This window comes from Zosterops lateralis (genome assembly GCF_965231275.1).
Source record: "Zosterops lateralis genome assembly, chromosome: 3".
NCBI classification, from domain to species: Eukaryota; Metazoa; Chordata; class Aves; order Passeriformes; family Zosteropidae; genus Zosterops; species Zosterops lateralis.
In genome coordinates this window covers 7,385,766-7,411,019 of record NC_139764.1, presented here as the reverse complement: position 1 = coordinate 7,411,019, position 25,254 = coordinate 7,385,766, and the positions used below count along the sequence as shown (strand labels likewise).

General features: G+C 39.4%; 1 protein-coding gene across 8 annotated transcripts in view; it reads right to left on the bottom strand.

The window, feature by feature from the left end:
• Positions 1-25,254, bottom strand: part of MACROD2 (mono-ADP ribosylhydrolase 2) — an 866,413-nt gene that overhangs the window by 262,439 nt on the left and 578,720 nt on the right. For all 8 annotated transcript variants that reach the window (XM_083858375.1, XM_083858373.1, XM_083858372.1 and 5 more), the window contains one exon: positions 9,152-9,225. In XM_083858375.1, the coding sequence (XP_083714501.1) occupies positions 9,152-9,225 (74 nt within the window). The remainder of the gene's footprint in view (positions 1-9,151; positions 9,226-25,254) is intronic.

Below are 25,254 nucleotides of genomic sequence, written 5' to 3'. Positions count from 1 at the left end.
AATTTACTCCTGAATGGAAACGTGCTCCTGAATCAGGATGAAGACAGACAGAAAAGGAGAGAGACACGGCAACGTCGACCTTGTTATTTACAAGGCATAACTGCAAGTCAGAGCTGTGCTCTGTGCCATGGAAACTTTCATCTCAACTGTAAAATTATATTGCTTTTAAAGCTACTTAATTCTGCTTTCACCCTCACCCATATTTATCATCTAACCACTGGTTGTTTTTACTTATTTTACTAGCCCCCAAGTATATTCATCCTTTTCTTTTTATATGTAGGTAAAAAGAAAATAAGGCCTCAAGAAATTAATAGTATTTAGATTTAGTAGCTGTAAACAGTCTATGCTTGTAAAAGTTAATCTTCATTTTTTTATTTCAAGGGAGATCAGGTTAGAGGTAAGGAGAAACCTGAGTAAATCTCTGTGTGGTGTTTGTTCAAAAACTCTTCCCACAAAGCATTGCTTACAATTCCTATGGAAGTGAAGAATTTCACGGCCCACCTAATTTATTTTCCCTTTTTTCATTAATCCCAAATAAATGAAAGAATCACATAATCTGTCATGAAGTCTAAGTAGGAAGGTGATACAAACCCTCAAACTGGGCTCACATTTGAATTTAAGCAATTTGTTCAGTATTAATTTCCAGTTATTTTATCTTGGAAGCCTGCCATCATTCCCATGTTTCCACAGGTCCTAATTGTCAATGCTCTCCACATCCACAGTGCTCTTCTCATCTCTTCTGTCATTTCATATTTAATAGACAGACCTATTTTTCACCTCCCCAGGAATACAGTAGGATACAGAACCTATGAAGTATGTGGCCAGTATCATCTAACCTATTAAATGTCAGAATCATATATCTCAAACTATATGTCAAGATGCTGAAGTCTAGCAGCAATAAACTCATTCTGTTCCTCACAGGGAATGCTCTCTGGCTGTAAGGATCCATGTGGGTTTCCTTCTGTATATATTCGATTGTGACCTACTGTTGAGGGCTGATGTGGTAGGAATTGGCCAGATCTTAGATGGTAAAGTGGAATAAACAAATAACAAAAATAACAAAATATTCCGTTTATAGTTATTTCATTCATACCAGTTTGGTTCTTCATGGGGTGATTCAATGTTTGCTTCATTATGAGACTCACCTAATGCCTTTTTTTTTTTTTTTTTTGTATTTTCGTATTATTTCACCCCCACATTCCACACTGGACATTCTGTTTTGGGAAGAAATGCAGGCAAGAGAACTGAATTTAAATCAAACCAAAGTGGCACCTTTCCAGAAGCAAAACAGCCACATGAGTCTATTGGAAATGGAACACCCAAAGAAGCCATCACGAGTTCTGGAGGATGCCAGGGAAGTGCCAGTAGGAACAAGCACATGCTCTTGTCTTGTGCCATCTCTGTCCCTGGGGCCTGTGGCTGGGCAGGCAGCCTGGCCAGCAGCTGGTGCCCATCCATCCCACCTGGCTTCTGTCTGCTGGTGACTGCCAGCCAAACCCATCCCTGGCAGGCAGCTTCTCCCACGAGCCTCCCAAAGCACTGACTCCTCAACAGGAGCCTCCTTGCAAATCTGCACAGAGCAGAAAGAAAACCTGCTCCATCTCCTTCCTCTTAACCCTGCTCCATCTCCTCCCTACCTCCTCCGTATCTCCTCCCTCTTCAACCTGCTCCATCTCTCCCTTCTTCAACCTGCTCCATCTCCAACCTTTTCAACCTGCTCCATTCTCCAACCTCTTCAAACCTGCTCCATATCTCCTTCCACTTCAACCTGCTCCATCTGATACAGTTCAGTCAGACATCAAAGTAGAGCAGAACATAAGCTGCAACAGATTTACTCATGGGAAGAGCTCAGAAGCAAAACAAAGATTGCAGCAGCAATATCTCCATTACTCAGGAAGGATTTTATCCATGAACCTCACTCCAGCTACGTGGATTGTTATCCCTCAGTTATTTATTCCTACATACACACAGGGTGAGGGACACAAGCCAATTTAGAGTCCCCAGAAGAGCAGCAACAATAACTGAATCCTTCCAAAATGAAGGCTGGACCTCTTCTGCATTGCCTTCATTTGAGGAGGCAGTTGAAACTACCAGATTTCTGGCTGGAAGCCAGTATGGAAATAACAGGATGTCATCCTGATCTTTTTTTTATCATGCAAGAAGTACCAAGGAGGAAAATAAAGCCACTGTTTCTACTTATTTTTAAGTATTTTTTCACACTGCTCACTACAGTTGTAAGGCCCCTCCAAACACTCAGAAATCACAAGGAAATAAATAAATAAATTAAAAAACAAAAAAAACCAAAACAAAAAAAAAAAAAAAAAAAAAAAAAAAAAAAAAAAAAAAAAAAAACAAAAAAAAAAAACAAAAAAAAAAAAAAAAAAAAAAAAAAAAAACAAAACTCAGCCCTGAAGCAGAGACAATTTTGTTAATTTAGCTACACTCCTGTAGAATTTTGAAGCTATCCAGGCTCCTGCTACCATAACTGCTATTAAACTGTAAGGATAAAAAGAACAAATTCTTTGGCAAATTTCAATTATTAGATAGTTAACTGCTGTAAACACACAAGAACCCATGCAGAGCTCTGTTTTGTATTAGTGACACTCATTAACTGCAGCAGAGTTACTGGAGGTGTTTTTGATGCAGCACACAAAGGCTAGACAAACCTTTACAAAGATGTATTCAGGGAAAATATCTACATTATGCATGGATTTCCTTGATCCTCCACAAATTTTAAGAGGGAAAAGCTGACAGAAAGCCACATCACCAAATCCTTCCTCCCAGTTCCATTTTGGTCACAAACGAGCATCTCAGAAAGCAAATTACAGGACGCTGCCCTGGGACAGCCCCAGCCATCACGAGCTCTAACAGTTCTGTCCAGGAGGGATTCTTCCTGCCTGTTCCTCAGTATCTGGCACAAAAATACCAAAACCTTTTCAAGTTAATAAATAAAGTGTTATGTGTAACAAAGACAGGCTTTGTCCGCTTCACTTTATCACCCCTCTAACTAAACCTGAAGAACATATAAGAAAAGCATTGCTGCCTTGGTAGCTGCCTTATCATTTCAGAAAATGACTTGTCTGCTGGGATGATAGTTAGATTTGGGCTTTGGGGACAGCACTGAATCTCTCTGAGCCTGGTGAGAGAGAAGCTACACAGAGCAAATAAATCATTTTAATTTGGTACGAGTTGAAAAGCATTTTTTTTTTTCTCAACTTCAGTAAGATGACAGTGGCATGATGGCTGATTTTCATTTCAATCAGAGCAGCATATGATTATCACCTAATTAGAATGTAGAAATAGAAAGGAGATCATTTTTTAACCTACCCAAGAGAACAGTGCTGGGGGAGGGGAGGAGATTATGTTAATCAAGTGATACTGGCATATCAGAGCGACCAAAATAGCCGGGTGAATTTTTATCGGCACCCTCGCTGTCCTTGAGGATCTGTCAGTGGCTTCAATCAAAACCTGCATTTTCAGAGCTTGATTTCTGAGTAATAAATATTCTTTAAAATAAATACAAGCCACCACAGGCCCAAACCGAAAGACATCGCCTTAGGCATAAATACATATATTTTTGTTAAAATTTCACATGGTTTTGTTGACAACTGTAAAACCGTAAATATAAAAACTAACAAATCAAAACTGAAAGTCACGCTGTCTTAAGAGGAGTTGTTTGCATTAATATACATGTTTGGGGCTTTTTAACTTGCTTTCATTAATTAAATATTGTCAGCTAGCTGCTCCACTCCTTTCTGGAAAACATGTTGGAAGTTAGTTGCTCTGCCCTCGGGGAATCTAAGTGAGGTTACATTAAATGGAACTGCACCAGGCAACATTTTCCAAGACACACTGTCTCCATCTGCATCCTTCTGCAGAGATAAAGACTAGACCCCGTCTCAAGATGCCACTTTGTTTAATTGCCTCTGAAGAATGAAGAGCCAGAATTAAATTGCTGAGGCCACGGAAAGGAGGGGGCTAGAGAAATTAAAAACAAAATAAAATTAATATTTAAATGATCTTTCAGGCAAACCTGCTCTGTGCAATAGAGAGTGGTGGCAGGTCCCTTTGCTCTGCCCTCCCAGGCAGTAGCTGATCACCACATCTCTCTCCAAACTGGTCACCAGTACCCAGCACCATTTTAGGAGTGTGAGATATCCTGCCTTTAGCTACCTGAGTAGTGGAAAACACCCCCACAGCTCATATTTGGAAGGAGCACATTGCCAAAGGAAGCACAGCTGCAGGGCACCCATCTTGCAGTGTGCCTCACTAGATAAGCAGGGGTTTCCTCATGAACATTTTTGTCAGGAGGAGTATGGCCAGTGTGATCCCCACTCCCATTAAAACAGAGTTACACTGATTTCAACTGATTTCAGCTGGACCAGGATTTGGCTCATCCTGCTTTGCTGGAAATGCTGATTATTTTGGGGGTTTTTTTGTTGGTGTTTTTTTTGGTTTTTTTTTTTTTTTGTGTTTTTTTTTTTTTTTTTTTTTTTTGTTTTGTTTTGTTTTGTTTTGTTTTGTTTTGGGTTTTTTTGGCTGTGGGATGATAACTATCTGCTAAAAAACAAGAACTTAAGTCTCATGTACTTGAGGCAAAATAAGAAAAAAAGTGTCTCTTCAGCAACGAGTCTAACAGAAAGGAATCAAGGATGTGTTGATTTATTTCCCATTTCTGTGCTTTTAATTTGTATCAGTTATTTCAATGGCACATACATTGCCATTGCACTTTCCTAGTTGTTGTTCTACCAGAGTGTGTAATAAACATTGTGAGATATGGTGCAAGAGAAAGAACAACACTTTCAACTAAATGTGCTGTTAAATTAAAGTATTTTCTTGAGCATTAAAAAACCCCTGAGGCTTTTCATGTCAGTGTATTGTATGATGAGGCATATACTTAGGTCATTTTATTTTTCACCCTTATGAGAAACACTGCCAAGTAAAAGTAGATAATTTCTATCACTGCAAACATTCCTAGATATCTGCCACAAAAAAAACAAAGATAACCCTCTCCCCATCAACCCCAGTAATGTAGGGGGTCCAGTATTTAAAGCTGCCACAATGTTTTTGAGATACTATTACAGGAAATCAGCTGGCAACACCCCAAAATATTCCAGAAAAGAAACATTCTGACCAAATTATCCCGGAAAGAAACATTCTGACCTGTTTAAAGAACTCAACGTGCATTTTAAAAATGAATCCCAAGGTGTAATCTCCTAAAGGGTGGACTCCAATTCTATTTTGTGCTCTGAAGAATTCTATTAAACCTCTGGAGCACGGTGTACAATGTGAAAACACAGTTTGCTGAGGAGATAGCCTAGGTGGTCTGCAGTAAATTAACCACTGCTGCTGACTGAGGCTGTACCGGGGAGAGTTTGCTCCGAGGGATTTCTCCACTCGCACCACAACACCATTTACCAGCTTCTAAACTAGATTTGCCCCTTGGCTGCAAGTCAGCAAACCCGGGTGTAAAGCATGGCTAAAGATTAGTTTGACTTAAGACTTCATTTCAAGAGCGGAACGGAGCTGCTGTTACACACAACTGAGTCCAGATCGCTACTTACAAATACTTTTTTTTTTTTTAAACTAAAGATAGTTGTTTTTCCCAGCCAACTTTATGGAGTTGACTTCTAGGCTGCTGGACTATGGTGGCTGTATGTTTGAGTAAATGACAATAGAAATATCTCTCCGTTGCTTTGTAACAATTAACCTCAGGAAGGAGCTAACTCCATTTGCATGGTAATGAGACATTCATCTAAGCCACATCAGAGTTAAGCATGCTAATAAGTTTTTATACAAACACCTGAGAGGTCAAGCACAACCGTGGGCTTGGGTAAGGAAACCTTTTATTAAATGCAAATCACTTGTCTTTTAAATACTGTGACAGAGAAATTTGCAGGACTTTAACACAGCTTGCAGGAGTCATTCAAGTAACATTTTTAGGCCCCTGGGCTGACTAAGGAATATAGCAACTGATTTATTTATATTTTGAATTAATATCAGTATCTAAAAAAATCTTCATTATAGCATCAAAGGAAAAAAGTACTAAAGGAAGGTAGAGAGGTGAAAACAAGAATATTGCCTTATCTCTCCCAGATTTGTCACAGATCCCTGGGCTCCTGGAAGGCAGAGGAGACACGGCTGCTGCAGGGAACAACAAAAAACTTGGAAATTTGTCAGTTTTCCTTCTACCTGTTTGTGCCAGGTATATTGCAATGGAGGCAGACTCCCTAGTGAGCATGCTATCTATCCTGCACTAAAACTTCTTGAATTCAATCAGCCAGCTCAAATTCTCCAATCAAAGAGGTTGAGACCCCAGTGAGTGGTTAGGTCCAAGGGCATACCTGGGCTGCCAGACTCCTCTGGGACTAAAGGAGCAGGACCTTCTCACAGGTGAGGCAGGCTGCAGGACAAAGGGTGAGGTAAAGAAGCTGACTTGGATTAATTTAACTCTGGCAGAGCCAAGTGTAGGAGGCCTCTCTTGTTCAGGAGAGGGTGTTTAGCAAGACACATCAACTCATCCTGGCAGTACCAGGGGAGCAGGTTTGATCAGTGGTAACAGGAAGGAGATGCAGACAACACTCTGAAAAGCTGCCCTCGAGCCAGATCATTAGAGGTTTTGCTCCCAGACTAGAAAATGTGAATTTAAATATCAAGTGGGTGTGGTGGGAATTGATCTGTCTTTAAGACAGAACTCTGTAGAAAGGACTGTATCATATGGCTGTGTGCAGAAAGAGGAGACTGTATTAAAGCACAGAAAGTCCTCTTCATTCCATTGCTGTGTGATGAGCTACTTCAGGGAAAAGCTTGGGTAACGTACAATATTACTACTCAAAACACAAAATCTAGCCTAAGGGAGTAAGTTACACCTCCCTGGAATGTTCAAGGCCAGGATGGATAGGGCCCTGAGTAGCCTGGTGCACTGGGAAGTGTTCCTGCCCATAGCAGGGGTAGGAACTAGATGAACTTTAATGCAAAACACTCTGAGATTCCATAACAATATAAAATGGATCAGATTGACAGCAGATTGACACCTGGCACAGAGCTACATCAGTTCTTTTAAACCAGAAAACTATGTTAACCTTGCTATACACATTAAGTAACAGCAACCCACTAATGGTTTGCATCCCAAAGATCCCTTTTACTGCCTAAGTTACTGCTGTCATCAATAAAAGAAAGTGTTTTTATTTTGCTGCAGTCCTGTTTATGACATGTAAAACATGCTAGTATGCCATAATCTAAAACTTAAGCCAGTGGATTGTGGAAAAATCTTAGGGAGAGGGTAAGCTTTATGTGAGAAAGTACAAAGCTGTGGATGACCAAACCCTCTAAACTTGACAAAAAACCTAATACTCCACTTCCTTTGAAAAATCAGCAAAAACTCTGGGGGAACAGCTCTGAATCATCATAATCAGTAATATACAATAATTGCACCACCCATATGTCTTCAAGTGCATCAAACAGAGTGAGACCTCAGCTTGCTGAGGCTGGGATTCAGGATGTTAGGGAAACCAACATTTAAGACAACAACTATGAGCTGTAACAGTCCAAACTGCAAAAACAACTGTGGTGTAAGGTGAGCAGGATAACTTTAAATAACTGCTTTGTGGTTAAGACAGCCTGGGCTCCTTTCACTGTCCAAACATTATAAACTACAGCTACTTATTTACAAGTAATTCTGGTTAAATTGGAGTTTGTGAGGAGCAAGGCAGGAGGTGTGTATACAATACAGAGTCAGCTTTTGAGGAAGAAAAACTTATTTCTGGAGCAAAAAACAAACCCAAACCTTTTAGTCCATCTTTTAAATTATGTGGTAAAAATGAAGCTAAAAGAAATTATAAGATGGTAAGAGCCATAAACATATTGGTTTTAGCATCACACATCAAGGTTAAAATTACAGACAAGATCCAAAAAATATAAACTTAAGACTAAACTGATGAGATTTAGGTGCTAACAGTATTAATGAAGTCTGTCCATCCAAAACTGAGATTTCTAGCTGTGGGAAGCCAGCTGTGGCGGCAGCAAAAGCCACAGCAAACAATTACTCAGTGCTACAAAGAATCAGCATCCAAACAGGTGTGCATTCCTTAATGCACTTCCAGGTTTGAAAACCTCAACTGTACAGCTCAAATCTCAACATATCACTTCCTCTCAATTCAAATTCAGCAAAAAAACCCCAAACCAAACCACATAAACCCACTGAATTCATAACCTGATATTTCAGATCCTTAGGGAAAAATAGGCTACCTGAATATATGGCTAGAATATATATATATATATATATATATATATATATAGCAAGTGAATATATGGTTAGAGGAAAAATACTCCTAATAATGTCCTTGTATGCAGTGTTTCTCCACTGAAGGCTTTGTTCAATGTTTTCAGACAAAACACCAAACAACTTGAACTGTCTGAAATCTGCTGGCTGTTGTCATAAGGAAACAGGCTGACTGTCAGTTTAAGACATGATTATTTAATCTGTTTTGCCTCTTTTTTGCTGCACTCCTCCAACCCAACACTAGGAACACAGAAAGACAAACATTAGAGAGGGGAGAGATGCAGATCGTTCTGTTAAAAGCATTGTTTGTCTTGTACAAATAATCACTATTATGTTGCCACTGGAAGATGACCAGTACTATTAAAAAATTCATATATTTAGTGAGAGTTTCTGGGAAAATGAACACTTAATAGTAAGCAAACCAAAAATATTAATGAAAACAGAATATAGGATCCTACAGCTCTTTACTGTAAAGCGACCTCTGGAACACCACTGACCTTTGGTGGCCGTTTCCACTGACAACTGGTTTGCACATTTCCTCTCCAAGAATCTCCGCATTATTATCCACAAACTCTGACACTCAGAAACAGCTGAGGAAGAGAATAGTCTTCTGCTTTGCCAGGAAAGATTACAATGCACAGGAAATGCACAGTATGGTTTCAAACAAAGTTATTTCCCTTTGAACTCTAGTAGAGCTTTTAGATATAAAAATCTTCCCTGGCTATATCGTCCTGACCTGACTTCACTGGTCTTAAGACTAAGTAGTAAAAGACTTCAAGTCTCAAGCCTGTGTTTACTCTTTTCACAGTTTTGGAGTCAAAGACCATCACCTTAGAGAGAAAATTGAAAAAAAAAAAATTTGTTCCATACCTCATTGTGATTCTTGCTTAACCATTCCTTAATAGTGTTAAGGGCAATGACAGCAGCAGGTTCATTTGGAAAACCTAAAAAGGGAAGAAATAAGAGATAAATAAAAGCCACATATTTCTTTTATATATAAGATATAGATATATTTCTTATATATATAAGAAAACATATATATATATGTATTTCTTTTATATATATATAAGAAAATAAAAATCTGGGCTTTCTTCCTATTGTTTAAGATATTTTGGAATTACAGTTGGCCAACTCCCTTCTTCACAGATTTGTATAAAGGTTTTAGGTAACATCTGTTGCATTCTCCCCCAGCAAAATAAATTGAAAATAGGCACAACAATGCTTTATTGGATTTTTTTTACCTTTAGTTAAGAAAACTCCACTGCTCAGGAGAAGAAGAAACAATAGAGAGCTGTACATGTGTCATACAAGGCAGGCAACTATTCAACACATATATCACAGTAACAAATACTAGGCTTACATTTCATGGCAGCAAGAAAAATTCAGACATTTCTTAAGGCATAAGAGCTTTCTTAAGGCTTTCTTTCTCTAATCCATCTGTCAGCAAAACTGTACCACACTATGACCCCAATGCTATAGGCCTTAGAAAGAGAGAAATGTTTGAGTTGGAAATCTCTCAATTTATGACCTAAATCATAACAAACAGCTTTGGAAATTAAAGAATTCATGAAGCATTAGCATATGACCTTAAGGCCTTATGTTGCATGATACATTAGCAATAATAATTCCCTCCAGCACTAAACAATATCAAAAATCTTTCCAGGAATACAGACTTCTTTGCTTTGATGGTTTCTACCTACCAAATCCAAGGATGCTTTCATTACTTAGGCACCTTAATTTAATTTTCCTTTAAATTCCTAACTTGGGGGCAGCAAATCATTTCTGTGAGGATTTAAAAATAAACCCCCATAAGCTGCATGAATGGCTCTCAGTAGGTTGGATTAATAGAACAGGCTTTGAAGAGGTGGAGCTGCAGGCACAGTGGACAAGCAAGCAATAGGGTTAGCAAGAGTCATGAAATTCAGCATACAGCTGTGGAGATACAGCCTTTCTTACATCACACACCATCGTCCTTGCACCACAAACTGAAGCATAGATACTGCAAAAACTCACAAATTTTCAGCTTTTTGACCTATATCTTCTTTAACCCTTTTCCAGAAGTTGTGCAATGCAAGATGAGGAAAAATCCCAATCCAAAAATCTCTGCACTGAATCACATTCCCAAAACATCACTCTCTATAAACTGACTCTGCAAAGACTTGCTCCAGCAGCATGTGAACTGTTTTGAAGCGACAGATGACAACCATTCATCAAGAAAAGCAAGTAAAATAGTCAATTCTGGATAATACCAACATTTAGCATGTGCTTCCTTTGAATATATTTCTCAGTAAAACATATTTTTACATTTTAAAAAATACACTTATTGAATCGAAGATCAAAAAACTAGCTTAAGACCCTACAAATGTTACTGTGGATACTTCTGTTGCTGCTGGGAAGATAAGCTCTTTTAACATTTAATAATGCTGCTGATATCATCAAGGCATATGTCTCATGACACCAACTAACGACCACTAACGAAACCCAAAGCGAGGACTTCCAACAGCCTCATTTTCATCCTATAAAATAACAGAGCTCTGAGCAGACCATCTGCTCAAATTAGTAATATCCTAGCTAACAAACTGGGGCTTTTTCCACATAGAAATGGAGTGTGGTAGCTCTGCCTGGACACAAAATGAACACCGTGCAGAGGGACAAATGTGTATTTCAGACAACTGATATGCTATTGTTTATGCACTGAATGGTTTATTATTTTCAGAACAATTCTCCCTCCAGCAAGATTAACTTCTCAGGCTTGTTTTTCACTCCCTTCCAGCAAGTTGGCCAAAGTGGTGATAAAGCACGGTATAGAATCTCTCCATAAATTGTACTCTGTTTAGAAATCACTGCTATACTAACCAGTCTTAAATAGAATGTTATCTGGAAAACCGGTCTTCAATTGCTGCTAAGTCACCACAATGTAAAGGAAACAGTTCAGCAACCTAAATAAACAGCCTTGAATTCTGTGTATGATTTCAGAAAATATGTTGAAATCCATCAGAGCCTTTCATGATCAGCTAGACCCCCAAAAGAATCATCTAATTAGCATTTTACATACACTTCTGGTAATTTTATGGAAAGGATTATTTTACTGACTACATGCAGATCCCGGATGGAATTAGCCTCCTGTTGCAAATCTTGCACCAGCACAAAAGCCTCTGTGTCTCTAATTCTCAAACAGAAAACCATTTTTGTTTACAGGACTGGTTTAAAGGAAGATAAAGCGAGATGGGCTCTTTTAAAACGTGCTTTTGCATTGTTTTTATCTCTAACCTACATTTGCCTGCCATAACATTCCTGGTCTGCTCCCACCTGCACCCACATCCCCCCTTTCCCACTTCCAACAAGAAAGCAATCTCAAGGAAGCATGTGGGAATCAAATTACTTGAGAGAAATGAGCTCGAGGTGCCTCACAGTTTACTGACTGCTGGAGCAGCAGCTCAGGCAATTCTGGCTAAAGGCTCAATTTCACAAAAGATAAAACAGGTAAAGTAATGAGTGACACTGGGCCATGTTACTGCAGTGAGTGTTCCTCCAGCATACTGAAAAGGACAAGGGCACAAAGAAGCATACACTGGCCACGAGCTACAGGACTTCACTGTGTTTATCTGCCTGGAGAAAAAAAGAGGGTTGGCAAGGTTGTGTGTCATGGCCAGGTATGTGGCCTACCCACAGACACAGGTATCTAACTTGGGCTGAGCTGTCTGCATCCTCCACTGCCACAACAAACATCTTGGCAACATACCCAGCTGTACCACGAAAACAGCGCAGGCTGGGCCTGCTTCCTGGAGATGTAGAATTTTACTGCCACCATCTGCATTTTGCAGTGCCCGCTGATCACATCTCACCATCCATTACCAGCATCCCAGCTCCTCAAGCACAGCAAAATCCTGGATAGGAGCAGCCACTCCTCTGGTGCCCCTCTAAGCTCAGGAGCCATCCTTTACAGCACAGCTCTCATCATCACTCAGCTGATGGCACAGTGGGTGCAAACCTTCTGAGGCAGTGGAACGAGGGTATGCACCCTGCTACCATCACATAAAGCACACCTCATCTGAACTTTACTGCTTTTGGGATGCCCTTGCACAGATACTACCCACAGGGACAGCCTAGGAAAGCTTTGAGAACCTTCAAGCTTATGATTTTGCAACTCTTTCCAGGGCTTTACCAGCTTATTCCTGGGAATTGTAACCTTGGCCTGTGAAAAGGCTGGCAAAGCAAGCTCTAGGCTGTGCGAGTCCTTGCAGTCAGCACGGCCGTAATTTTCCTGCAAAGGCATGACAAGATATGGCAGAATTATTCTGATGCATCTGATATGAAATAAATGTGCTGTTTTCGGGGAGAAGAGTGTGGAGAAGAACTAAGATAGTAACTAGAGATACACACTGACATTCCCATTACATTTTGTATTTATTCCTTGGGACACAACCGGTAAGAACCTAAGTCCCCCTGATTCATCAAAGTACAGAAAATATGCAATCAGTTCCCTGATGTTGAAAACCCCTGTGTAAATGCTCAGTCTCTTGTGCTTGGGGGGATTAAGTGGAGAAACATTTACTTAATTGTGAATGTCTGTTACTCTTTGCCTAATTTATCCAGAAAAATGTACACCAGTAGTCCATGGAATTGTAGATTATTCTGAGTTGAAATGTACCCACAAAGATCACAGAGCCCAGCTCAAGGCCCGGCACAATATTCTTCAAAGTATGACAGTGCAACAAGGATTTTGTGCCACAAAACTAACAGAAATCTATCTCAGAGACTCGCAAACTATGTAGAGATGCTGCTGGCTTTATGTGCCTCTTTTACTGGTCTTGATCCAATCGTACAAAAAATGTCTAAGTCACAATCAGGCAATGCCACCTCGCCATGAAAAGCCCATTAACAAAGCACAGGTATTAAGTAATCAAACTTTAATATGATCTATCTGAGGATTAAGATAACAGATTCTAACAGAAGGTCTATAAAGCTAACAAGCAAATGTCAATCCAGAAAAATCATTTCAGTAACTGTAGGGATAAGTGTTATAATTAGTCAGTTTAACTCAGATGCCTAATGTTTTCTGTAAATCAACTCATCCTGGTAAAAAAGAAAAGGTCTGTATCCTTTTTTGCTAGCATAGCCTAAGTGCCAGGCAGGTTTTTATTCATTTAAAACATGTTTCCTTCTCTATGGATTCTAAAAGGCTCGTCACAGGCTTAATATTCTTATTTGCCAGTTTTAATGATTTCATTCTGAAGCAAATCATGAAAAGAACCAAATGCACATCAACACAAATAATCATTATGTGTTTTCATATTTTCCCAGAAAAAATATCTACACTGGCATATTTGTGCATATATCAAGATGTAACAGTTTGCAGACTGTTCCTGTGTGCTAAAATCAACCCTGAGTCCCACAGCTTAATCAACAAGGCTGTTAAAATGGGGAAAAAAAAAAAAACAACACAACCTTCTATGTTTAAGTTTATAAATTTGTCAGTATGTTTACAGATATATAAAAATGATGCTCTTCAAATAGTAGCTTGTCACATTTTTAAACTGTGGGACTGCACTGAAGGCCATCTCTGCAGTCAGTACGACAGGGATCTCCACCATGCATCAAGTACTTGCTATGTGGGAATCATCAGCACCAGATGGCATGGAATATAAAGATGTTTTAAAAGAAAGAAGAAGGAGGAAAGAAGAGGAAAAAAGGTACTAAGTCTTTATTCTATACATGTTCTGAAACCCAGTATTATTATTGATACTGTAAATATCTTCTGAATCACAACCAACACACAAATAACTGCGCTCGTTATGGCCACGTGGGTTAAGGCCAGATGATGGTGCTTATGACAATAAAAGAGAACAAATGAGATGCACAGCCCAGCATGCCTGAGGTAGGGTTAACTCAATACATCCACTTGTCCTTCAGCTGTGAAATAAACAGAATAATCTTGCAACTGATCCCATGTAATCATCTTGTCAAAGACGTATTTTAGTCGTCAAAATGAATTCGCTCACGCTAGGTTGATTCCTATTACCATGGCAAATCCGTTCTGTTTGGAAAGAGATGATAGCATTCTACCAATAAGCTTATTGTGTTGGTATTCTTGAGCTTTTTGCTTTTTTTGTCTCTCTCTTCTCTATTTTTTTTTTTTTTAATAGCCATTGTCACATAGTGATTGGACAAACAAGCTAAGTTCCTGCTTCAATCATTTTTGTGGGCACCCATAACCTGGAAAGAAAGCACCCTCATTTGGATCAGCTGTGTTGAAGACTAAAGAGAAGAGCTATGAATCTTCTGCTAAATAACCTACCTTCCCTTATTGAACTCATTCAGCCAGAGAAAACTCTATTTGCTGTCCACTCCAAAACTAACTCTAAGAAAGTGAAATTAAGCACTCTGAAAAGCCAGTAACCTTTCTGTTACCCTGAGAAACAAAGCTGCACCAATTCACTGTATCCTTCACAGACTGTGCCACAGTAATTACTTATCATTCATGTAAAACAAAAAGGGGAAATAAGTTTTCAACATGCATAAACAAAGCATTATTCTGAAGAAATTGTTAAACACTTCTCGGTTCCTCCCAAGAAAGGTACACGCCTTCACATCTTCCTTGAGTGAAAGAATTCAGAGCCAACAGAAAACTACATGCAGGAAGAATCATTTCCATTTGCATTCAACTGACATGACTGATGCAGCTGGTGGAAGGTGGTTAATAAAAAGAAACTCAGAATAATCTTCCTGGTATGGTACAGTGACACAAAGCTGGTAGAGATTTGAAATAAGGGAGAGCCTTTCTTCACCCAGCAAAGGGCACTGGGTAGGACAGGGATCCCTGGTTAAGAGGCTGACAGGGGCCTCTTTTCTGATCATCATCTCACCTGCACCATCTACACCTCAGGTGCTGTTCTGTCGTGTATCTGGGCTCAGCTCAGGGCTGCAGCTGACAGAAGTCAGTTGCCAAAATGTGGCTACCATGCAAGACAAATTAGATTACAGCTGTTTTCTCTGAAGTACGTGGTATCACACATGCTTCACACTCTGCCACGGTGATATGATTGGAAAAGTACCTGCCCTGTTGTGAAGGTTCTGTCTTCTTTTTTTCCCTGCCAAGGTCGGGATTAATACACAGGAAATGTAGGTTTTGAGTTTGGACTTGGATGTTTATTATTTCCTATCTATTTACAGACTCACAAGCCATGAGCTCTAACTAGCAAGTGAGAGAAATGAGGTAAAATGGAGCCTTCTAACTCTTTCCAAGGTTATTTAAGTGATAATTACCCAATAAAAAGGTGATGCCTATATTATTTATACTTTTGACCCAATAATGACCACCCAAGGCCCACAATGTGGACCTTTTTCACCCAGTTACAGAAAACCACCCAAACCCATGAAGAAGGACTTAGACAGCGCCCAAAGCCCTACATCTTGACTACATACTAAAACCCCAAAATCTAAGTTTCCAGAATCCTAACATCATACAACTGTTAAATGTGTCAGCTGAACAGAGACAGACACACTGTAATTACGTAGGTCACAGAGCAGAGGCTTGCACCAATAAGTTTAAAGATTTCATTGAAGGAAAAATTAGATTTCAAGTTTACTGGGTGGTTTGATATTTATTAGTAGTGGATGGGGGGGAAGAAGCTTTAGTGAAAATGCATTTACACTTGGACCACTGAGAAGGAAAAGAGCTCTCCAACATGTACCTTGCCACAGGAAGTATCATAATGGCATTCTGAAGCAGAGCTACATGAGTGTAAGGATTTCATTTTCCTGCAGTAGTCAGTAGATTTTTTTTTATTAGAAGGAAAAGTTTTGGTTTCACTTTTCCAGCATTTGTAAAGGAGTATGCTTGCAGGGGATCACACATCGCGGAGAAATGGATTCTGTAGCAGTCTTGTGAAAAAAACATATCAAGCAATACTTGGACACTTTGGGAAGCAAAACTGCTTTGTAGCTGTGCTGTTTACTGTGCTGTGTGATGGAGCTTTTCTGTCTGTCAGGGAATTTCTAGTAGTCAAGTAGAAAATTAAGGCTTCAACCTGAGCATAGCATGAGAAAGATCAGAAAGACACACCACTGAAAGGAAAAAGATCTCACTGCTGTGGCCATTAGCATTCTTCTTTGGGAGGAGAAAGCACACACAAGGCAAATGCAAGTGGAAGATATACTCACGCAGGCAGGTTTGCAATTATAAAATCTACCTATGAGAGTGTATATGCAATGTCTGTGTAAATTACACAGCTGTTCAAACACATGCATGCAGCTGTTCCTGAACTCAAGCACATCACTCTCCTTTAAATACACTTCATACCATAACCAGAATTGCTATTCCTTTGTATAACTGAGTTGTACAAAGAAATGTTAATTGGAAGAGATTTCAAAGGGTACATGAGCTTCCTAATGCAGACAATTAAATCTTCTGTTTTGCCATATATAGCAAGCGAGTTGGGTTTTAGGGTGGCAACATAATACAGCCAAAGTAATTTGAAACCAAGTGTAAAGCACTAGTCAGCTGTGAAATCTCCCATCATACACTGAATTGCACAGCAATGGGATATTGGCTTCAGTGTACTAACAATTCCAACAAGGTTAAATATTTATTCTAGCCACTGATTTAAATAAAAATGCCTTGTTGTTCTCAAGCGCAGCAAAGTGAAAGGAATCAATCCAACCTTCCTGAAGTGTCTTGCTAATGCCACAGGAGATAAAACCCAACCAAACAAACCCCCACACACCCACAGGCTCCGAATTCCACTGGAAACTGGTACTGTCTCTTGAAATGTGTGGTCCAGAGCATTAGACCTCCTTAACCCCCACTGACATTATCCCAGGCCCTCCTTGACTGTCTCTGAGCACCAAGGGATGATCTGTTCAGCAGTGGGAATGAAGTCATGATTCTGTACCTTGCCAAACTCTGTTCCTCATGGCATTTTGCTATTGAGGGCAGGCTCTAACTGAAGGCTTATCTGAAGCAGAGATACTCTCGATGTGCCACTCCTTACTGAGTTTCTGATGTCTGCTAACACATCCGCCACTGCAGGCTGGGCAGGGGGAGAAGGGATAGGAATTGCCACGAGAGGCTCACTCCTCTTGCTGGTGGATCTTTGTGCAGACAGAGAGCCAGGAAAATGCACTGAGGAGCAGCAGATTGAGGTGGAGGAAGAGGAGGAGAGGGAGGGTGTTGAGTTTTTTCTTCTTTTTCTGCCACAGTCGGGATTGAATGCTCAAGACCATATTTCTTGTTTGGACTCAGATGTTTATTAATTTTTATTTATAGTACAATCTCACAAACTGAGTTCTTCAGCACTTCTAGCTAACAAACTAAAAATGGAGCTGTATCTCTCTCTCTACAAGGCCTTTTAAGGATAAACTGCCTGTTGTGGTTTGAGAGCAAAATGAATGAGAGGCTCCAACTCAGAGATATAATTTAATAAGAAGAAAGGTAAAAAGGTAAAGGTAAAATAAAATAAATGCAATAACACAAAGGATCACTGACAGAGTCAGAATACAACCTGAGCAGGATGGTGGAAGCAGTCCAGGTGAGGTGCTCTTCCTGAAGCAGTGATCCTGTAGAAAGGTCTGGGAGCTCTGGTCCTCTGGGAATCCAGTGGATAAGTGCCCTTGCACTGTCCCACATACCAGCTTATATCCAGGTGAGAATGCTTGGCTCCTCCCCCTGGGCAGAGCATCTCACAATGGGATGAGGAGTGTGAAGTGGGTCCTTGATGGCCCATTAACAGAGATAACCCCTAGAGGGAGTTACCTGTGACTCATGGGCCATTAGCAGGAGACACCCCAAAAGTCATTAGCAGAAGACACCCCAAAGGCGTTAATGGGCCATTAGCAGAAGAGGCAGGGGGCTTGGGAAAACACTAGCCCACCTGGTTTCAACAGTTCATGAAGATGGTGATAGAATAAATACTTTGTGTACATCCTACACTGCAACCCAGGACACTGTCCAATTAAGAAATGACACCTAAATTATTTTTACATTTAACCCAATAACCAACCACCCATGGCCCACAATGTGGACTTTTCTATCCAATTACAAAATGAAGCCAGAGATACCGATAATAAGAGAGAGTTGGACTGAGACAGACACAGATCCAACCACTGTGGTTAATTCTACATAGTCCATTTATTTCATCTAAAATGGCAGGTTATATACTCTTCTAGATAGTTTACAAATGCAGACACATTTCCATTGGCACACAGCACAGAAAGAATGTAAGTAGATATTGTTTCACTTGTTCCTTAAGATGGCTAAAGGATTCACACTAATAACTATATTTATTAACACCTGGAAAATCCACTATCTCCCATTAACACCTTAACATCTAACTTTAAGCTGCGCCACAGACTTCACAGTTGGCCTTGGTGTGGGGCCCAGGATGGGTGGTTCAAACCTAATTCCAAAACATCACAACAAAATACCACCCAGACCCATGAAGAAGGTGAAGAAGAAGGACTCAGCCCACACCGTAAAACCTCCATCTTGTTTATATATCTATTACTATATTCTAAACCCTTAAACTCTAAGTTTTCCACCATGTGATATCACACACTTCTATTCAAACTCCACACTCACAATCCCAGTGCTGTCACTGAATTTTGGAAGCCTTTCCCAAGGCCTCAGGTCCAATGCAGTGTTTGCTTGGGGGTCAGTGCCTGTCAGCACAGAAAGTCTGAAATCCTCAGTCCCCAGGGTTCCAACAGGAGGGAGCATGGAACTTCTTGCTGCAAGATGGGGAGTAGGATTTTGGGAAGAAGAGCTGAATGTTAGGAAAAAAATCAAGGCTTTGCTGGAGCTCTCAGTACTTTGGATTAGGCAGCACACCATGACAAGAGTTACAAGAACTTGGGGAAACACATGTATGAAATGCACACGAGCCACCACAGCAAAATGAAGGGAGATGGCAGCATAGAAAGTCTGAGAAACCTTAAAGGACTCAAACATTCATAGGCAATAGTGAAAAAAAATACAAAAATCACATAAAGAACACAGATAGCACTGCCAGCCCAGCTCTAGCCTTTAAAACACTCCCACCATGTTCAGTCGCCTTGGAAAATGAAACACAAGAACCTATCTGGATTATCTAAAACCAACAGAGTATTTGGGAAGGCCGTCCACATACAAGAACAAACAAAACTCTCTGACATTATTTCTACTGAAGCATTGCTCTTATCTCCTCTCCAAGGGAAATCAAAGATTTCCTAAGAGCACGTAATCAGCTGAAAAAATATATACTTACTCCTTGTGAAAGAGAAGAAGAAAAAAGGACATAAAGATGTTCCTTTTATCTTTTTTCTCAAAAGACATATGAGGAAGAAAGTTTTAGGGCAGGTTGGGTGAAGAGCAAGACACTATGTCTGGCACATTTAATCTACTTAGTTTTAGTCTTTTTAACAAATACATTATTGATTCTTGGTTTGTTTTTATTATTCACACTGTGGATTTTTTTCAATTCTTGCCTCAGGCAGCAGTAAACCACACTAAAGGGTCACATCAGCACCTATTGTACTCAGGAAATCTACAACAGCTCAAAACTGAAATACTTCCATCCAATCTGGAGTTCAAAAATGCCAGTACACTTGGGAAGAACAGAGAGGGAGTGCATTCTAAATTTGGTGTTTAATGGCCTGTTCTTCACTGTACAAAAAGGCACTTCATGCTACTTGAACACACACTACATGTACACTGCTAAAACAAATGCTTGTGCAGGTTGTTGGACTGGATGCATCACTGCACTGCCTCAACCATTTTATGCATTAATTTTTTAAGAGGAAGAATTTTTTCCCCCTTGCCCAGATGCTGCTTCATTTCTGTAGCAGTCATTTGTCTGGCAAGAGGTCAGCTGCACATACCCTTCTTTTTGTCCTGCAAGGGTCACAATGTGACTTATTTGTTTTATGCTCCTGTAGCTATCAGCAACCAGACAATCTACACTATTTATCTGCATTTCAGGATAAACTGCAGCAAAAGCTTTGTCAAAAAAACTATGTGAATCCACTAGCACCTGTTCAACTTTCCTCCTGCACTGAAATGCTGCACTGAAAAACCTTTTTGCATGTCCTGAGATTATAGCAGCAGTATACACAACAGATGAAAAGTGGTTAGAAGACTCTTAAATGTTGCAGCAGCCCTCTTGTTAGAGGGTAAAAATGAGCTGAGACACATGCTCCTTGTTTATCACAGCATGAAAAGAGTCCTGGTTTATTCCTCTTCACAGCTTAGTTATCTTAATTCCACCTATTTCCCATGTCTGGCTGCACCAAGCTCCTGCTGAAGGTTTCCCAACCTGCTGGTTATTTCCTGCTCAATTCTGACTGCAGGGATTGGTTTGCAGACTCTGAATGCAGCTTTTACCCAGCCAGACTGTGACTGCAGGTTCCAACAACAGACTCTGACTGCACACCCAGACTGACCTCACAGCAGGGATTCTCTCCTCAGGATCCTTCTTCTTCATGATTCCCTCCTTCTCTCTTCCTCAAGTTTTTCTCCTTCATGCGTCTCCCCTCATCAGCTCACCCTTTTGTCACACTTATCTGTATTGGATGCAGCTGTGACTGTCCTCATCAGGGACAAGGCTGTATTGGTAATTAACATAGCTGTTACTTATCAGGGGCCAAGTCACCTGTATTACCTTCTCCTACAGTTAAAAGTTTGGAATAATGGGAAAAACTGGATTAAAGCAAGACTAAGGAAAAAATGCAATTTAAAACTCTGATTTTTCAGCAAACCTGCCTGTTCACAACAGTGCATTTCACACTTCTGGTGCTCTTAGCAAGACCTCAAATGATAAAAGATATAAAAAAAAACATTAATAGTAAAATATGAAAATAACCTTATCTCTTGGAACACCCTCATGACAACACTTTTGACTAACAATTCCCCCAAGAAGCAGTTGCTTTTTAAGCCCATTACTGGTAGCTGATCAACAAAATAACCCAGATTACATCAGATTCTTCAGCATTTCAAAAGATCACAGCATTAATTCTCAAACAAGTATTTGCTACAAATACGCTTTCTCCTAACATCTCTAATTTGCATTTCACTCACAATTATGCTTTTATTGAGTCTTGCATTCTTCAATCAAAAAGGAAATTAAATAACCAGTTAATGGCACTTGCAATTCCAGAAACTCAAATCCAATTTAGTCTCCATATGAACTCTAGGTCTTATTGGACTTGTTTTAAATAGCATTTTCAACATGTATTCTGGTAAGTTGCCAGTATATTGTTGAGGTTTTTAAAATTTATTTCTAAATCATTATGTGAGCAAACATGTGCTGCTTCTTTGCAAGGAATGGGATTTCCTAGCACTCAGAAAGGTTTAACAAACATCAACATTTCTGGTTAGAGCAACAGCCGTAAATCCAGCCTTTAAAGTAAAATGATTTAATTTTGTGAGATGCCACTCTTCAGGGGGAAACATAAAGCCCAAACACACCTGTTTTTCAAGTAATTTTAAGCAATATTCAAATCAGGACAGGGGAAAAAGCAATGACAGAGCAAGTGGCAATTACTGTAATCAGAAGAAATGTCCAGATTTGAAACATAGGAACCAATGCTATGGTTGGTCAGATCAAGCAGCAAAGGATTTGGAAGACTGAGAAATCTCTTCTGTCAGAAAATGCAGTACAAATAAGAACCTGATCTGGACAATTTAAATGTAAATTTCTTACCACCTGTCAGACAAGTGAGATTTAAAAGCCTCCACTTAAAAACTCAGGCATCTCCAAAACCTAGCCTTAAAGTGAAAACTGACCTCCCACCTCAATTTCCTTGTAAATGTGGCCATGTGGCCACAAAGGGGCTGTTTGTTCCAGCACTTTATTAAATGTAGGTTACGTGTATGGTCAGCATGAGATGACCCACACTACCCCTGGGGAAAACCACGATTTCAGGACAGGTCTGTGCCACAGTCAAACATAACTAAATCCTCTCGGAAACGTGACATCCCAGAAAAATTAGCAGAAGGGATATGGAAAAGCATTAAATGCATTGCATGGAGAAACCTCGCTGATTGTTAAGCAATGAGGCAAATGAGGGAAAACATAAGATTTTTAATTGGGGCATATGAAAAAAAAGAAGTTGTCAACTCAAAAGAGCTTCTACATCATCAGAAATAATATAAGACTTAGACTCAAGCTTGGGGAACAGCTTTAGCCAATGTGATTTCCATTAATTTTATCAAAGTGTCCTCGCTACATATACAATTACACTCAAGAAAGTTCACTTTATCATGACAGCTGCACATCTCCCAGATTGTGAAAAATACCACTGAAATATTGAGCTGGGCTGGGATTATTTCAGTGAATTATTGGTATGCAGACACCACCCTTCACAGGTCAGACTTCCTCACATCTCTGGGAAGAGAAATCAGTTAAAAAAAAAACAACAAACCAAGCCAAAACTGCATGAAGGATGGAAAGTTGCATGGATATATCAATGCATGGGTCAAATTCTAGAAAGGGAAAAATGTAATATAATATATAATATATATTATATAACATATTATATATAATAATATATAATATAATATCTAATAGTACAATAGACAGGATGTTTTGGGTGTTTGATGGTGGTAGTTTGGGCAGTTTTTGATGAAACAAAGTATCTTTTAAATAACTGCATCTAACCTGTGCTAATGAGATAATACTGTCCTAAGTGCTGAACATTATAGACAGATAATTCAGGATTGGACTGAAGCCCACAATTATCTTCTGGTGTTTATTGGGTGGATATTTAGATTTATAATGAAGGAAAAGAGAGTTTCATCATCAGTCCTGACATTTTTGGGGAAGAGAGGAGCCTTACAATTTAGATTTAATGTATTTAGTAGGCAATGACAAAAACAAGCAATAAATACAGAGTAACCTAAATAGCACGGATCGTACATTAAAAGTTACATTAAAATTAAGGCTACACATGAAATTCAGACACAACCATTTTGTTTAGTAAGTAGAAAAATCAGTGAAATATGTTGACACAAAGTCATAAAAACAAATAATAAAAATAAGTAGATTTAAAAAAAAATGTGGAGGTAAGGGAAAATTTAAGACATCAAGAATGATAAAATGTGGAGCCAAGGCTGAAATGTATTCAGTACAAATATCAAGGTGACCTCTTCTTAGCATAAAGCTTTGATACCACAAAACTTCAATAATTTGTGAAAATTGGTCTATCAAGCAAACATAATTCGTTATCAAATGCAATTTTTAAAAGTAGATAATTTCTTGAAATCATATGCAATTTAAGCTTAATATATATTTATGAACTTTAAGCCTGTGTTTTATTGGCATTAGCGCTGATGGAGAAACATTTCTATTTATTCCTTTTCAGAAAATGCTCAGCTTAGTTAAGGTCAGCATAAATGCCATGTAATCAACATGGAAAACTCAGAAGAAGGTCAATGACTAGGAAAAAGAGTCTTGAAAACATAGAACAAGTTAAGAAACTATTTGGAAGATAATTCTTTACCATCAAATGCCACAAATTCCACATCCAGGGACATCACTGACTGCCCTTAGCAAGACAATATGCTGACATTATTTAAAAAAATTTAAGGCCAGAAGAGTTACATATTCTCATATCACTTGTGCAGAGTTTTGGAAAGCACCAACTGAAAAAAATATTTGTGGGTAGGTACACTGGAATTTGTCAGTTGTGCATTCTCTAACTCTTGGCCACCAGTCAGGGTAACTACAGTCACTGCTCCTGTTCACCTACAGTCAGTAAAACGGTGACAACTCCACCAAACCACACGACTGAGAGACAGGTACAAGGTTCTGATGCCTTAAGTTTCAGCTTTCATGTTTTCAGACTCTGTGCTGCCTAAGGGTGCAGTTCTGAGCCTCATACTAAATGTTAGTAAACTCTCTTCACAGATTAGAGAGACAAAACAAATCCTTTTCCTGCTGAAGACCAAGGACAACTTTCAGGCCCAAAAGCACAAACAAGGGTGGCTGAAGAGAGAAAACAATAAGGATGGAACCTCACAACCTGAAGCTGGAATTGAGCAATTCAACCCCAATATGCAAATACACCAAAACGTATAAAAATGTATGACTTTGTGACCAGTCAGCCAATTTGTGACCATTTTGGGTCCACCCTGGGTGTAGCCCTGGTCAGGCCCTGTCCTGCCCAAGGTGTATCCAGGAGGCCTTTCAATAAATCCCTATTTTATTCCCTAGCTCTATCCAGTCTTTGTTTCAAGTCAGCCTTCCCAAGGCATCAGTTCCATAACTCCAAATCCTCATTTGGAATAACATGGAAGCATTGCCAATACACATCCTCATCAACCTGAATCATGGCTAGCAGCTTTCATTAAAAGGAAGCTTTGAATCTCACATCTTTTTTTGGGAAGGGCCTACTATATATCAGTGATTCATTGCTTTACTGAAAACTAGTAAATTTGAGCTTATAATGTTGGTAGCAAAATACAACAGATTTCTAGGGCATGGCCAGCACATAAATAGCATCACTTGTTTCTTGTGTACTATTTCTAGTAGTGTGAAAAAATCTCTCAGGTTTCCTTCCTTTTCCACTCTGTAAACTAGGCAAAAAAGGGGAAATAAAGTCTTTTAATTAAGCAGTGCCAGCTTAGCAACAGAATTGTCCTTTACTCTCATTCCTAAAGACAGGGAAAAAACACCCTGCAAACCAAATCAAACCCAGAAGGCTACAACCAACCAGCAGATACAGCTCAAAATGTTGTTGGACATGTTCCTAATGGCACCAGGCTAAAAAATAATGTTCTGGACTCCTAACAGTCAGCTATAGCGTGTTTACTGCTACAACAAAAAGAATAGTTAAAAACCTATCAGTGGCAGAAGGTTCAGTACCTATTACAGACACAAGTGTAAGTACCTAATGGTAATTAAGGGCACAAGAGAATGACTAATGCTCTGAATCCATAAAACTGCATCAGTTCACAAGCTATTATAATTGCACTGTCTGCAGCTCACAGCCTATACTGG